Below are 15,767 nucleotides of genomic sequence, written 5' to 3' on the forward strand. Positions count from 1 at the left end.
CAGCTTGTGGCCTTGATGGAGAAGCCAAAATGTGGTGACTGTGCCCTCACAAATGACCCAGAGCTCAGGAGGGGTGAGCACGGTGAGCCGAGGAGAAATTGGTTGTTAAAATCAGGATTAAAATGCTTTTCATATTAAAGCCTAGCTGATGCCTCAATCTTGAGCCCAAAAGCCATCGCAGAAATTCCTATTAACACCACATGGGCATGAATCAGACATCTTAAAAGAGAAGCTTATTAGGCAATTAATTAGAAACCTGCCCCTTCTGTGCCCTCCATCCCACCCCAGCTCGTTCCTGCTGGCCTGGCTCAGCATTTGGCTCTGGCCCTGGCCCTGGGGCTCTGCACTTTCCAAAACCTTCCAGGAGCTCTAGGATCCTTCCAGAGACTGAGTTTGTTTTTTCTCCCTTTCCATCCTCCTCTTGAAAGCCAAACCAGTGGAGATGAATCGGTGTGGTGCAGCCCCTTTTCCCACTTTCCTCCTTGGCAAAGTGGAAGGGCAAGAAAAATGCAGATGTTTACAGCTGCGAGCCAGGTGCTGAGACAAGGGTGCCTCAATGGGATGCAAAACTGCCCCTCTAAAACAACCAAACCTAAAAAAAAAAAAAAAAAAGTACAATAAAATCTTATCAGGAAGAAAACAACAGAAAAAAAAAAAAAAAAAAAAAAAAGAAAGGCTCTTGAGGTCAATCAAAGTTCAACACTTGGAGAAAGAGGAAAATCTGTGTATGTGTGAGAAAGAGGGAGAAGTAGCTGTGATTGAGAGAAAGGAGGCAAAGGGAGACAAGATAAATTCTGATTATCTGGTGGAATCAAGACACTTAACTGCCCTGTCTGATTCCTGAGAGGAAACAAATGGAGCCTATAACTTTGTTCTGCAGGAAGATCATTTGTCCCTGTTCCCTCAGCCCTTGCTGGAGCCAGGTCGGTGCTGGGGCTCGAGGAGGCTTGAGCAGCATCTCCAGCACAACCCTGGGGAGAGGTGGAAGGTGTTTTTCTTTGTGAGAGCCCTGAGAGGGGCTTCTGACAGATGTGCTGCAGCTCTGGCTCTGCACGCCCTGTCCAGGCTTCCTGATGATGGGGTTAAAAGTAGAGAAAATCAATAAATACAATAAATCGGTGCTGGGAAGGTAACCTGGACAAACTTTTGTCGTGGTGGTGAAAGTGGTGAAGCTTTAATACCACACTCCTAAACTTAGGGGTAAAACTCAGAAAAAAACTTGGAGCAAAGCAATTGTGAAGTCTCGTTTCTCATTTCATTTCTTCTTATCTTCTATTTGTTTGTTATTCTTGTGTTTTATACATGTGTAATGCTGTTTTTTTTTTTTTTTTTCTGAATGCTGTTGTTTTTGGTTTTTTTATTCTGCTCTGAAAGTAGGATGGTGATTACTGCCTGACTGGGAGAGAAGGGGAAGGGTGAAAGAGCTCTTAGGTTTTGGTGCCTCATTTGGGAGGGTTTATTTAAGATGGGATTTTTCTCTGCTCACACTGCTTCCGAGCTGTCCCTGGCTGAGCTCTAATGGAGTTTCTTGCTTCTAACAAATCAAAGCACAGAGGAGATGAGGAATCCTCAGTTTTGCTCCTTTTGGAGAGGAGGGTGGTCGAGCTCAGAGTGCTCATTTCCATGGATCCTACTCCAAACAGGAACACATGGAGGTGTGATGATGTGCTCTGCCCAGAAATGCCTTGCCTCCTTCTCCAGGTTGTCCTGAATTTAGGAACTCAATTCCCTGACAGCTGGAGGTAGTTGCAGTGCAAAGAGAGAAGAGTTAAATATTAAATGCTTATTGATTTAGTTACTTATTTATTGCTACAACTGGGTTAGCAACACACAAACCACAAATATGATTAAAACTGGGTGGCACATGGTTTTCCTATTCAGCAGGAACTTTAAGATCCTTTTCCTTCCAAACTCCTTTTGGAGTCTGAAATATTTGCTGTTCTGGAGGGAAATGATGACCTGTTGATGTGGGGTTTTTGAATGGCAGGTAAAGGGTGGAAGCCTGTTCTCCTATTAAAAAAAAAAAAACAAACTGGGCAGAATAAAGAGATATGGTCCTGGATGTATTTTGTTCTAGTTACTGGCTTTCCCAGCCACGGAGTCTGTCTTCTTTTTTCCTTGGGGCAAAGAAACCTTTGCTAAGGATGGCTTTGAACATCCTCCGGCATAAAATCAAGCTACTGCCTTGTTTTATATCAGGGCTGCAAGCTTTGAGAAAGTGTAGGGGCTTGGTGTCCCTGGGGTTGGCTGCACTGAGGAGGTGAGAACGTTGCAGATGAACACTCTGATCACAGGCTGGGATAAAGCCACTTGTTTTTGTCTTTATCCAAAATGCCTTTGGTTGTGACCCATCACTCACTTGCACCTGTTGGTGGAAAGAATGTTTTGTTGTTTTGGTTTTTTTTTTCCCCAGTGGTTAATTCTAGCTGCTTCTTCTAAAACAACTGCTATTCCTCCTCCAAACAGGAATTTGTCTGCGTTTGGGCACTGAGTCTTGCTGTGCTTTCTTGCTCATTGCTCAGGATCACATTTTGTCCTCCCCGTGGCTGTGCTGGAGATGGCCTGAGTCATCTCACTCTTCTTAGTCATAGATGAGGCAGTTCAAGCTTTTAAAGCCTTTTTTTTTTTTTTTTTTAAGTAAAAGCATTTCTGCTAGCTCTTGAAATTTTGTGGCTTCCTCTTGTGTCCAGTCCTGAAGGTGCTGCAGCCAGGCAAGCAGCTTGTAGCTCTGCAGCCTTGGTAGAAGCAGCTTTTTAGCCTAAAAGCCACTCCTGGCTTCCCCAAGAGCCCTGTGGCTCTGCAGGCTGGCTTTGGGATGTTCTCCTCTGTAGCTGTGCCCCTCCAGCCTTTTGAGGGTGCTTGGAGCAGGACCAAAAAATACATTTTTCCCAAAAGAGCCCAAATTACCAAGGGCTTCCCCTGGCTGCTGGGTCCTCCCTGTTACGTGCCATGCTGTCACCTGAGCTTGCACCAACAGCAATTTTACATCCCACTGTTATGTCCCCAGTGAGGTTGGTGGCCTTGGCTGGGTCAAGTCACTGGGTCCTCACTCAAAATGTTCTTCACCAATGTCCTAGGGCACTAAATTTTTAATCACAAAGTCACTCAGGGCAAAGGCAAATGCCTTACAGAAGTCTATTATTTCTTCTTTATCTGCCAAAGTTGTACTCTCATCAAAGAATAAAATCAGGTTTGTTTGACAAGCTCTATTTTCCATAAAATCATGTTGACTGGCATTAATTATGTTCCTATCATTTAATTCTTTATTAATGGAATCTCATATTGTCTTTTTCCATTATTTCGGCCGTGATTGATGTCTCACCGATCGCTTGGGAATTGCCCAGCTCGCTCTGCTCTCCAAACTGTGCTGCTGCTTTTGCCCTCTGGTCTGCTGGAGCTTCCCTCACCTTCCCAGAGGAATGAAATTTGGGCATCTCTTCTCCTTGGCCAGGAGATCTGGGGGCATGGTGCTGCCAACAGACGGTCCCCCCTATCCTCAAATCCATGTGGCCAAGGAGAAATCTCATCCTTATCCCCCCACCCTCAAGGCCAGGCAGCCTGGGGAACGTCCCATCCTTATCTCCACCCAGCAGCTTTTTTTCCTCCTGTTTTCTCCCCCACCCTGCTGGGGAAGGCACGGAGAGCAGCTGGCTGGGACAGCAGGCAGGCAGCCGTGGCAGACTGACAGTGCACAGAGCTGTCATGGAGGGCCCAGAATGATCCAAGGAGGTTCTTGTGGGACTGAAATGGGGCTCCAGGGCTGGTGGCTGTCCCCAGCTTTTGGTGTTGTACCTGCTGGAGGTGCCCTGTGGCAGGAGGAGTGTGAGGGAGGCTGGTCAGAGCTTACCCAGGGGAGGTGTGGGCTCCTCTGTCTCTAGTGCCAGGGCTGAAGCAGGCTGACTTTCTCTTTTGCTAAAGGCAAGGAAGGAGAGGATCTGTGTTCAGTCCATCTGTGCCAGACAAAGCAGTCAGACCATGCTCAGCCTGGCTCCCCCCGAGGCACTGGAGCACCGTGGGCGTGATCCCAGGTCTTCCACAGACCTCTGTTCTCTGATAAGCTGCATGTTTCTGGCATTTCTTCTTCTCTGCCTCGTTTTGCTCAGGATTTCTTTCCTCTCTGTGTCTCCCAGGTTCCTCAGTGACTCAGCTGCTGGCCCGGGACCTGGACAATGACCCTCTGGTCTTCGGGGTGGTCGGGGAGGAGGCCAGCCGGTTCTTTGCCGTGGAGAGTGTCACCGGAGTCGTGTGGCTCAGGCAGCCCCTGGACAGAGAGGTAAAGCTGGGGAAAAACCACCTGTGCTCAGATAAGTGGTGGCTCTCCGTCCTCTGGGACAGCTGAGCTGGGTGTTGCTCCTGGTGGAGTTGGGAATCTGGGTGTGTCCACGTTCCCTGGACAGCCTGTCGCTGTCTCCAGGACATGGGCAATGAGCAGCGTGCTCTGGTTTCATCTGGCTTGTTGGTTTTCCTGGCTGCTAGAATAACACCTGTGGGTCTGGAAGTAAAGGAATTAATAAATGGAGGTGATCTACTAAGGAGCCAGGCTGCTCACACAGCCAGGGAAATGTGCAGGCTTCCTCTTTAAATCTCTATGCCAATTAAATCCTTTACTATTTAGAACAGCGTGTCAAGAGATGTGAGGTATCCCTGCTTATTCAATCTCATCAAGACTTTTCATCCTCTTGTGGATTCAGGCTGCTGGATGCTAAATTTGGCAAGGTTCTTGCCTCAAAGCTATTTCACCACCCCTATTTTCAATGGCAGCTTTGGTGTGCAAGGCTGGAATCCCATCCAGGTGCCTGCTTTGCTAAAACCTTGGCCCTTTCTGCACTCCTGGAGCAAGGAGGAAGCGATAGCGGGAAGACTGGGAAAATACGATGTGATTTGGGCAAGGTGCTTAATTTCCCCTGTGCTTGTATTTAGTGCTGCCTTGGCCAGCAGCAGCCTTGGGAAGATCAAACCCATTAACACACCTCCGGCGTTCCCAGGCGGAGCCAGCCAGGCATTGGGATGCAGAGGAGCAGGGTGGTGGATGCTCTCAGGCTGGGGCTGGGGGGAAGGCCAAAGCCAATTTCACAGTGTTAAGAGCGAGACTTTGGGAAAATGAAGTGCTTTTCTTCACCCCTCTCCCCTCTGCCTCCCCGTGCCAACAGCTGCTGGTGTGAGTCATAAATCTTCCCTCATCCAAAAGCCTCCTGCTTCCCCATACTTCCCATGCCAGCCTTAAGCCCAGGAGGGTGATCAGTAGATTTTAGGTGTCTTGTGGTGGGGAGGGTGGGAAGGGAAGGAGCTGGGCAGAGCTTGGGTGCGTGGATGGGCTCAGCTGGTCCCAGGGGCTCAAAGTACATGGGGGACAGTGAAGGCAGAATGGATATGGGGAAGGTGTAAAGGATGTGAGAGAGGTGTGAGTGACAATTTATGGTGGAGGAAGCAGTCAGAGGGAAGGGATGGAGACGGGCAGAAAGCTGGGGGCAGAGGGCGCTGGCCTGGATGCACGTGTTCAAAAAAGTCAGGGGGGAGAAAGCCACTCAGGAGAAGTGGTGGGAAGGGAAAAGGAAGAGGCGAGTTCTTGTACTATGGAGGAGAAAGAAGGGAAAGGAGTCATAGTAAGGTAAATGATGCAGGAAAGGATGAACTAGAGAAAAAGAGGAAAGAGCAAATGTATAGAGGCAAAATGAATTTTAAAAGATTAGAAGGAAATGGATTTTTAAAAAAATGGCAGACCCTGAGGCTAAAGAATTGTGTTAAAATAATTTTAGAGACAGCGGTTGGTACGTGGAAGCTTCCTCTGATTATTTTATTGAGTTTTTAAAATTTAAATGCTCAACAGGTTGTTTCTTATCTCCTGCTTTTCCTTTCTTCCCTATTGCGTTGTCCCTGGTGGATGAGGAGGGGGAAAAGAGGGCTGAAAGGCACGGATGCAGCAGGGTGGGATGGCACTGGGAGCAGAGCATCTCCTCTCCCTGAGGATTTCAGCTCCTCCTTCTGCCTGCCAGCATTGCCCCGAGGCAGGAGTTAGAAGGGCTTTCCCTGGTTGCACTTCCAGCTGTCTGGCTGGAAATGTGGGAGCAGGAGTGGGCACACACTGTGTGGAACTGTTCCCCAAACCCTTCTCCGAGGTGAACTTCGACTCTGGTGCAAGCAGAGCTCCTGCCTGATCTCATTAGGAATAAATCAACCAGAGCTGCAGCAGGGAGAGCCATTTCAAGCTGGCTTTTCCAGCCTTTCCTGCCTGATGCTGTGGAAACACCGAGTTGCTGTGCTCCAGCAGCTTAGGCAGGGCAAGGACAGCAGAGCTGGGAAGGGATTGCCAGGACTGGAGGGGAACAAAAACACCAGCTGGTGGGCAGGTACCAGGCAGATGTGGTGGCCCAATCTTTACACGATTTTTTGGTAAAATAGGAGCAAAAGGATTGCTGGTGGGAAGAAAAGGGTCAGGAAGAGAAGGTCTGCCTCCACTAGCAATATCACCCTGCCCTGATCCCCAGAAAATTCGCTCTTTCCCACTTGTTGCTGACCCCAGCATCAGTGACTTGAATAGATCCCTACTGCAAGCTGTTAATTTAGTTAAAGCAATAAGGAGCAGAGAGAATTGTGTGGGAATTTCATGGCATTTCAGCCAGTTCTCACTACACAGGCTTGTCCCAGGATTCCCAGCTGTGTGATAGGGAAGATGGGAAAGCAGCAGCAGGATTTAGAGGTCCTCACTGAGGCTGTGTGGCATTGCCACGAGTCCTAAATCTTGCTGTGTTTTGAGTGCCCAGCTGCCAGTCAGGGAGCTGGTTCCTTAGCCCTGCATCCTCCTGCCCCGGGGCAGGGCATCTCCCTGCCTGTGGAATACACGGGAGCCCTGCTGGCATTCACATTTTCTGCCCAGAGCAGGTCATGACACTCCAGCACCTCTCCTCTTCTGGAAGGTCCTGGAAGCATTTTGCGTGTAATAACATTGGCTAAAAGCCCCCAGCCTGCCACCTGCAGATAAACGCTACAGTATCTTTAATTATAGTTGTTTTTTTTTTTTTTTTCTTCTTTTTCCCTTTCAGACTAAGTCAGAATTCACAGTTGAATTTTCTGTCAGTGACAGCCAAGGGGTGAGTGTGACTTCTCATTTCATGGTCTGCGGCACGGGCGGAGGGGAGCAGGGGGTGTGGGTCACCTCTGCACCAGGGGACAGGGGTCACCCCTTGGCCCAAAGCCCAAAACCACAGCCACAAGCTGGCTTTAGGCTCTAAATCCACACCTAAAGCTGACGCCCTGCTGTTGTCCTTGGGTCCACAGGTGATCAAAGGGACAGTGAACATCCAGGTCGGAGACGTGAACGACAACGCCCCGCAGTTCCACAACCAGCCCTACAGCGTCCGCATCCCAGAGGTAGGGACCACCTCTGCCTGGCTTCTGCCTCTTCCCTCAGTGGCCGCTCGTGCTCTCTGGTTGCCACCACGGAGCTGGCCACCAATGCACAGGGCTGTCCTCTTGCCCTGGACCCTCGTGAGGTTGCGGGAGGATGAAACTTCTGGAAGTTACTGCCTGAAAACGGGCAGGAGCAGAGTGTTTGGGGTGTTGGGGGAAGGAGGTGGAAGAGGAGATGTGCTGCTTTGGTGACATCTTTCCCATGACAAATGGGAAGTTTGCAAATGAGTGTCAATGAGGATGTGTGTCTTGTTCTCTTCCTTGGAGCTGAGGGCGTGCACAGCTCTTGTCACAGAGGTGACCTGAGGCAGGACCGAGTATTTCTCCAAATGCCTGAACTCTGGCAGAGTGCTGCCCAAAGGCTTCTGCCCTGGCTGGTGATTTCCTTTAACAGCCCCATAGCAGGACTGGTCCCATGTTGTCCCTGGGATAAAATAGGTGGGAAGGGGCCACAGGAGATCGTCTGGGCCAAGCTCCCACTGATCCAGTGAGAATTTTCATGTTAGGTCAGATTGCTCAGGGCTTTATCCAGCCAAGTGTTGACTATCCGCTAGAACAGAGTTTCCACAACCTTTTGCTGCTTTCTGTGCTGGTCACTGCAAGGGAGGTGACATCTGTTCATCCATCAGGAACAGCTTCTGCACCTGCAGCCTGACTTGGCCAGGAATTTACAGGTCTGATGTGAACTTAGGCTTTAAGCTGTGGCTTCTGGTGCCAGGTGGAGAAGGTGAGGATATTCCATTTGAAACAGGGGGTTAGTAGAACATTTGACATCCTCCAGTGGAGGAAACCTCTTTTTGCACCACGGTGCCAGAGCAGTTTTTCCCAGACTCTTCCTCGGGGTGTGGGTTTGGTCCCAATGGGTGCATTGTGTGTGTGTGAAATGAAGCGGCTCTGGTAACTGAGAGGTGCAAACGATTGTGTTACCAGGGTGTATTTAATATTCCTGCTGCTGCTGCCCCGCCGTGCTGGGCTGTGATCCCTCCCCATCCCTCTGCTGCGAGGATGAGGTTTCTTCATTAGAGCTGCTCGTGATGTATGAGCCGGGAGCGGGAGTCTCATCTTTGCACCAAGTCACCTGAAACCTCCCCGCGAGAGTGACGCTGGGTCAGAGGCATTCCTGCTGCTCTCCAGAGCACGAGGGGTGCAAAAATGACTTGGCAAAACCCACAGCAGGTGCCCCCTGCTCCTGCCCGTGCTCGGGGCTCTGCAGCTGGCAGGTAGCTGTCGTGCCTTGCTGCCGCTCCTCCGGGTCGTGCTCTGCCTGCAGAGGTCTGCAAAGCAAAAGGAATGGCAGTAGGATGGGAGGAGAACAGGCTCCTCTCCCCTGCCCTCAGGCTGACCTCTGGTTTTGCTGTTACCTGCTCTGTGAAGAGATGGAAATGGGTTTGTGTGATTCCTCTGGGAATTAGGGCTGTGTTAAGTGCCGGTCTTATATACCTGGAGTATCTGTGCCACATCTCTTCTTGCTGATGGCTTCTGTCCTTGATGCCTCAGGTTTTAGCTTTTATGTTTTTCAGATTCTGTGCTGCTTTAGTGTGTGTGGGTGTGGGCTTCATATGAGGGGATGGTGAGCTCTCTGCACAGAGCAGGGAGACAAAACAATTCCTTCTCCAGCTGGGCACCAAGGACAAATTATCCAAATCTCAGGCCCAAGAGCACAAACAACGTGGACTGAGGAGAGAAAAACAAGCAGGATGGGACTGCATGGGGTGGAGCTGGAATTGGACAATGAACTGCAATGTGCAAATGGAGCAGAACTGATCCCAGTGAGAGCCCCCGTGAGCGCTCATGCATTTTGTGCCATTTTGGTTCATCTGGGGTGTAGCCCTGGCTGGGCTCTTGTGCTGCCCAAGGTGGATCTACTGAGACCTCCTAATAAATCCCTGCTTTATTCTTTAGCTCTGTCTGGCCTCTGTTCTAGGCCAGCCTCCACAAGGCACCATCCTAAGAGCCAATATTGCAAAGCTTGAGTTTCCCCCATTTCCAGTATTAACCTGTGCCCGGCCTGGGGAGCAGGGAGGGCAAAGGTCCTGCTTTGGAATCGTGGAATCCTAGAGTCACAGAATGGTTTGGATTGTAAGGGACCTTAAAGCTCCTCTAGTTCAGCTCCTGCCATGGCCAGGGACACCTTCCACTGGCTGTTCCAACCTGGCTTTGGACATTTCCAGGGATCCAGGGACAGCCACAGCTTCTCTGGGCACCCTGTGCACCCTGTGCCTCCCCACCCTCACAGGGAAGAATTTCTTCCCAATATCTGATTTAAACCTCTTCTCTTGCAGTTCAAGTTCATCAACCAGATGGCAGTTCAAGGCCACTCCCCTGTGTCCTATCACTCCATGCCCTCACATGTAGAAAATTAGAGCTGGCTGAGAAAAGGGAACTGCAGGCAGGTGATCTGGACAAAAAAAACCCTATATATAAAAGAAGAAGAGTCTGAACCTCAGAGCCCCTCTGTGCCACATCACATGCTGTGCATGTGGGCTGTGGGTCTGCTGTGAAGGATTTCCAGCACTGCCTGGCTGTTTGGGGTACAGCAAGCCCGGTGTTCCCCCCGTGCAGCCACCCAGCTCTTGGCCTTGGGAGCTGTGCTCTGCTGGAGGTTGGCCTAATCTAATTATGAGGCAGAGCATGCCAGCTTCCAGTTTCTACCCGTGATCTTTAACCAAGGGCACCGATCAGAGGTAATGAGCCACAAATGCCTTGCTCCGCCAGCATCCTGGAGGCACTCCTGTTCTTTTGCCAGGGAGAGAGAGCCTTGCTTTGCCAGGCACTTGAGACCAGGGGATGGGGTCTCACCACCTAAAGAGGACCTTCCAAGGGCTGCAGGCCATGGAAGGTGCTGGCAATAAACTTTTTCTGAGTGTGGTGGCACAGCTCTCAAGGAGGAGATAAGCACTTGCCTTTGAGACCTGTGCTGAGCCACGAGTTTTCCTTGTTGCTTGCTTGTGGCTACTCGAAGGTGGAGGTGATGTGGCATGGAAAAGTGGTGGGGGATCCAGCCATGGTGAGGGATGACAGGTCACCCCGTGCTCCAGACAGCCTGAGGGTGAGCAGCGAGGGCACAGGTACCAAAATCCACCTCAGAGAGCACCCAGCCCGAATCGAAGGGCCTGTGGATAATGAATGAAAAGGACTGGAGCTTGGAGAAAGAGGAGAGGCTTGTGTGGTTTTCAATAGACTGGCTCTGTGCAGATTTGGCAGCTAATGAGGGTTTTTCTCTTTTTAATTTTGAGATAAATGGATGTATCGATTCGCAGTTGTCGTAGCTAATGGAGCAGCAACCGAAAGGCTATTTAAACCTCGCTGCTATTGTGTGGCACTTGGAAAGTCAAAAGAAGAGCGTGCATAAATAAATGGAACACGAAGTAAACTGACCTTTAAAAACAATACTGCCTCTAAATACCCATCCTGGTGTTTGATGTGGTCCACTTGGTGTGAGAATGGGGATTCATTTGGGCACGGGCTGCGGGTTGTGGTGTGGGGAGGGATGGAGATGGGCTGCTGCACCACAGCAGCTCGGAATGCCCAGATTGGGACTGCTGGAGTGGCACCGCTCCCCTGTGCTTGCTGTGTGCTGATCTCATCCCTGGAATAGCTGCCAGGGGCTGGGAGAGGGATTTTGGGATATTGCTCTAGCCTAATGGTCCGTCCCATCTGGGCAAGGGCGCCCCGTGCTCTGCTGGCCACAGGGCAGCCAGGCGGGGCGGGCGCTCTCACGTCTGCAAAGAAAAGGGGAATCCTGCTAGAATTGGCAACTTAATTCACCAAGCTGGCCTCGACAGAGCTCATTAAGTTCCCGTGTATTCATTTCAGGCTAATGGCTGTCATGCTGGCTGCTGTATGATTTGCTGTAATAGACTTTTATGGCTTTCCAGTTTGCGAGGACGTGCGTGCCCGTGGCTGTGCCCCGTGGTGCTGCTGTAGTACATTAGTTAGCTGCTCATGTGCTTGCAACTCTGACCTTCAGGGTTTGTTCTCCTCTTGGATGCATCCCTTGCACTTCATCTCCTGCTCACAGCCTCTTTTCTACCCCCCTCAGCCAACCCCAAGGTACCACATTTCTGGGAGCCTCGGGGTTTTGGCTTTTAAGCAAGGAGACATCTATTGCCAAGCCTGTGGCAGGCTGTTGTGGCCATGCCTCAGTTTCTGGCAAGTCCAATCTGTTTTATCTAATCTTTTTTCCATTTGGCTGGATCCACAGAGAACTCAGAGTTCTTGGATTGTCACGGTTCAATGCTTTTAGGTGAAGCAAGCAAGTGGAGTGGAGCCAAGGCCCTGTTTGTGCTACCTGGTGTGCTGGGGACATTGGGGTGGACTGTTCCCCCTGGCGCCTGCTGGGCTTTTTGTCCCAGTCCCAAGCAGGAAAACCTCCTGGGGCTTCCACACAACTTTCCCTTTGCCTTTAACTCCTGGGGCAGTGGTGGAGTCACCACACCTGGAGAGGATGTGGCACCTGGGGACATGGTTGGTGGTGGCCTTGGCAGTGCTGGGACAATGGCTGGACTCGATCCTAGAGGGCTTTTCCAGCCTAAATTGCACTATGAGGTAAACTGACTTCAAGTCTAGCACCTCCTTGGGAAAAGCTGTTTTCTCCTATAAGCCCCCAACATCCTGAGCTTGCAGATCAAGTTCAAGCCATCTGTGGTCTTCTCTTGGCCTTGGAGCCTCAGCAGTTCTGACACGCTGGCAGAAAGGTCATTTAATTGTTGGTTTCTTTGCTGAATGTTCCCTCAGGAAGTTTCCATTGGGGTTTTCTCTCCTTTTGTGCTCTCCCCCACCTCATTCCTTCTGTTAAATTTATAACACACTGAGTGATTTATGAAGTGATGTGTGTTACATCCTGAGGTTCCGCACCCCCATCCCTGGAAGTGTTCAGGGACAGGGTTGGATGGGGCTCCGAGCAGGCTGCTCTAGTGGAAGGTGTCTGTGGCAGGGGGTTGGAGCTCGATGGTCTTTAATGTACCTTCCGACAGAAACCATTCCATGATCCTATGATCTTCCAGCAGAAAGCTTGGCACTGGGCCAGAGACTGCAATTCAGCACCTCAGTCATTCATGAAATCACAGCTGCACCACAAGAGAAGTACCTGTAACTTCACAAGGACACAGGAATTAGAGCTCTGCTTTCAAATTTGTAACCACAACCCTCTGCCTTGGGAATGTGCTCATCTCATCCTGAATTCAAGCAGGAAGGGCTGTGGGAAAGGAGTTTAAAAACAGAAAGGGAAGTTTCTGGTCTGCACACAGCAGTGTTGAGGTGGCCACAGTCCAGCTTGCAGGTGTCTTATCTCCTGAGCCTAGCCCTGATTTGCCAATTTATTTTAATTGGGAGGCAGGCGGGCACTCGCCATCAGCAGCAGTCCCTTCTGCTCGGGGAGCAGCCTTTGGGACTGAGCCTTCACAAGCTGCTGGCCACTGTTTCCATCCTTAATATGGGGGTGTAGCTGAAACCGTGGCTTTTATAATGTCTTTTTCTTAATTGTGCAGAAAAGTATTTGGCGGGGAAGGAGGAGAGGAAGGAGGGGAGGGAGCGTCACTGCCCCGTCCCACGGCACAGCCTGGAGCCAGACCGTGCTCCGCAGTGAGCAGGGGCAGGGAGGAGCAGAGAAAGGCCCAAAAGCCCTTGCTGTAATTAAAATTATTATTTTGCTTTAAGGGTAATAATGTCAGTAATTACATCAGTTTCCCTGCCATCCTGCCCGAGAGTCTTCGGGGGCTCGTATAATTCTATTGCCGTGGCTCGAGGCCTGGTGCTGTGCATACGAAGCAGCTGCCACGAGCTGAGCTCCCCCTCAGCTGTGTTAGCCAGTCCTTTGCACGCTCCCAGACACCTTCTGGGGCTTTCTTTCCTCCCCTCCTTTAAATAAAGAGCCTTTATAGTGGAGGTGATGATAGCAGAGCTGATAAGGAAGATAGACCACATTGCAAAAATGGTCTGTAATCATTGCTGGCTGCTTTCCTTCCTCGTTTTTTTTTTTTTTTTTTTTTTTTTTTTTTTTTTTTCCCATTCACTCTTTGTTTTCCTTTTCTCCTTATCCTTATGTTTCTATGTGGAGTTTAGAATTGAACAAATAATTTACAGTGAATAACTTATCCCCCAAATCCAGTCATCCCTTCCTTTCGCTACCTTTGAGCATGCAAAATTTGCAAGTGTCTTGAACTTCTCCTCAGTAAATCAGATGCAGTTTTTAAAATTTATTTATTTATTTGTTGTGGGATTTTTTTTTTTTGTTTTGTTTTGTTTTAAAAACTTCCTGGAAAGGCAGCAAGCAATGCAGTGAGTTATTGAAGCTGTGCTCATTGAGCGCTGTTGGACAGAAAAGCTGGCTCTCCTTCCTGGGCACATCAAGCACTTCCATCTCCCCTCCATCCTGGCACCCCATTGGTGTGGGTCTCACCTCTCTCACCTCCAGTGCCTGCTGGACAAATAGGAAGTGGGGATTTGACTGGTGTTTGCTGTAGCAGGAGGGTCTCTGTTGCACAGGTGATAACCTGCAGCAGGTGAAGCACTTCCCAAGCTTCCCAGACATCCTCAGTTTTAATTGGCTTTATTGTTGCTGTCCACGTGCAAGCAAAACGTAAATGGGCTGGGAAGTGCAGGCCCTGTCTCGGGCTTTCCTTCTGGCTTTGGGATGCTGGCTGTGTCTTCAGGCAAGAGCTTGGAAGCACAGCAGGCACCAGCTGTCATCTTCTCCCTGCTTTTTTTCCACCAGGACTGGAGAAAAGAATTTAAATGAGACAGAGTGCAGTGCATTGAGTAAAACACAGGGTTGGGGCTGAAGGGGTTTGCACAGCTGACATTGTAGATATCAGAATTCTAAAATGGTTTGGGTTAGAAGGGATATTTAAAGGTGATTTAGTCCATCCCCCTCTCATGGACAAGGACAATTTCCTCTATCCCAGCTTGCTCCAAGCCTAGTCCAGCATGGCCTTGAACACTTCCAGGGATCCAGGGGCAGCCACAGCTTCTCTGGGATTCCCCAGCCTCATTTAAAATAACTTTTTCCTTTGAAACTGTGACCAAGTAGGTGCTCAGACCTGGAGCATCCTTCACTCCAAAGGTCATCTGCCTGCAAGTTTTTGTTGTTACTGCTGGCGTGTCTGCTGTGACGCCAGAGGGGCTTGAGTGACGTCCTAGTGAGAAAAATAGTGTCCCCTGTCCCTTGTCTGGATTCACCAGTGAACAGCAGACCCTGGTCCTTTAATACACGTGACCGAGGAGTGAAATGAGAGATGCAACAGAAACTACTGGGGCGGAAAACTCCAAATGGCGTGGAAGTAATGTGTAAAGTGTCCTGGAGATAACAGTCATTTCCACCAGGCACAACTTGGGCTCTTTCTGGAAGGCTACTGCAGCAGAGAGGGGGGGGCAGCCTGAAAATTAGAAATAGTCACGTAGTTCTGGCCAGTGGAGTGCTGGGCAGGATGAGGGGGACGGGGAAAACAGCAGGTTTTGACCAGAAAGGGAACCAGTGTGGGGCAGCAAGTAATTTGGTGTCTCCATGCAGGAGATGTCACGCTGGGAAATTAGGAAATTATCTTGAGGGAGAGGAAGGGAAAGTGTACAGCAACATCCTCTGAGTGAGGAGAACAAAGGCAAAGGAGGGGCAAGGTAACTTGGGTAAATCAGTAATCATTCCTTATGGGAGAAATGGGAAAAAGGAAAATCATCCTCACAACCCGAGCTCCTTGCTATGGGTGCTGAGGGCACGTATCTGCTGACTTCAGAGCTCTGCTGGGTCTGTCCCAGTGTCACCCTGGAGGTCAGGACAGTGTCTGAGCTTAGGGTGGCTGATGCCAGGTGATGGTGGCTCCCCAGGGTCCTGCTGGCAGTGGTTCCTCAGAGCAGGCAGGTTCCTCTGGAGCAGAAACAGTGGCTTGTGGTGCCACAGCACTTCCTGCTGCAGGAGCAGCTCAGGCCTGGGCTGGAAGGTCTCTTTTCCAGGGGACATTCCAGCCCAGCCCTTTCAGTGTAATTACACTTACACATCTGGGCAGCAGATGGCTTCAAGGTCTCTTCCCTGTCTCTGTGCTGCTGGGAGCAGAGGGGTGAGCAGGGAGTGAATGTGACCTGCTGGCAATTAGTTTTGTTTTATCTCCCTTTCCTCTGGTTACCATCTTCTCCCAGAAGCCTGGGATGTAACTTATCTCACGCCAGCCAGCAAAAGCTGCATCCTCTCCCCTCACATCCCTGTTCCGTTTACCTCCCTCTCCATCCCTCACCTTTGGACTCAGCAGCAGGACCGTGCCTGGATGTATGGAATGGTTTTAGGAATGGTTTTTAACTCATTCAGGTGGTGAAGGGCAACTGCTCCGTGCCAGGAAGCAAAAAACCCATCACTGAAATGTATTTAATGT

At 50.1% G+C, this 15,767-nt stretch overlaps 1 protein-coding gene across 1 annotated transcript in view; it reads left to right on the forward strand.

Annotated features, from left to right (window-relative positions):
- Positions 1–15,767, forward strand: part of CDH23 (cadherin related 23) — a 189,188-nt gene that overhangs the window by 38,136 nt on the left and 135,285 nt on the right. Inside the window, exons 4-6 of the mRNA XM_053949428.1 lie at positions 4,131–4,273; positions 7,041–7,088; positions 7,276–7,368. Coding sequence (XP_053805403.1) covers positions 4,131–4,273; positions 7,041–7,088; positions 7,276–7,368 — 284 coding nt within the window. The remainder of the gene's footprint in view (positions 1–4,130; positions 4,274–7,040; positions 7,089–7,275; positions 7,369–15,767) is intronic.

Source organism: Vidua chalybeata, chromosome 8 (genome assembly GCF_026979565.1).
Source record: "Vidua chalybeata isolate OUT-0048 chromosome 8, bVidCha1 merged haplotype, whole genome shotgun sequence".
NCBI classification, from domain to species: Eukaryota; Metazoa; Chordata; class Aves; order Passeriformes; family Viduidae; genus Vidua; species Vidua chalybeata.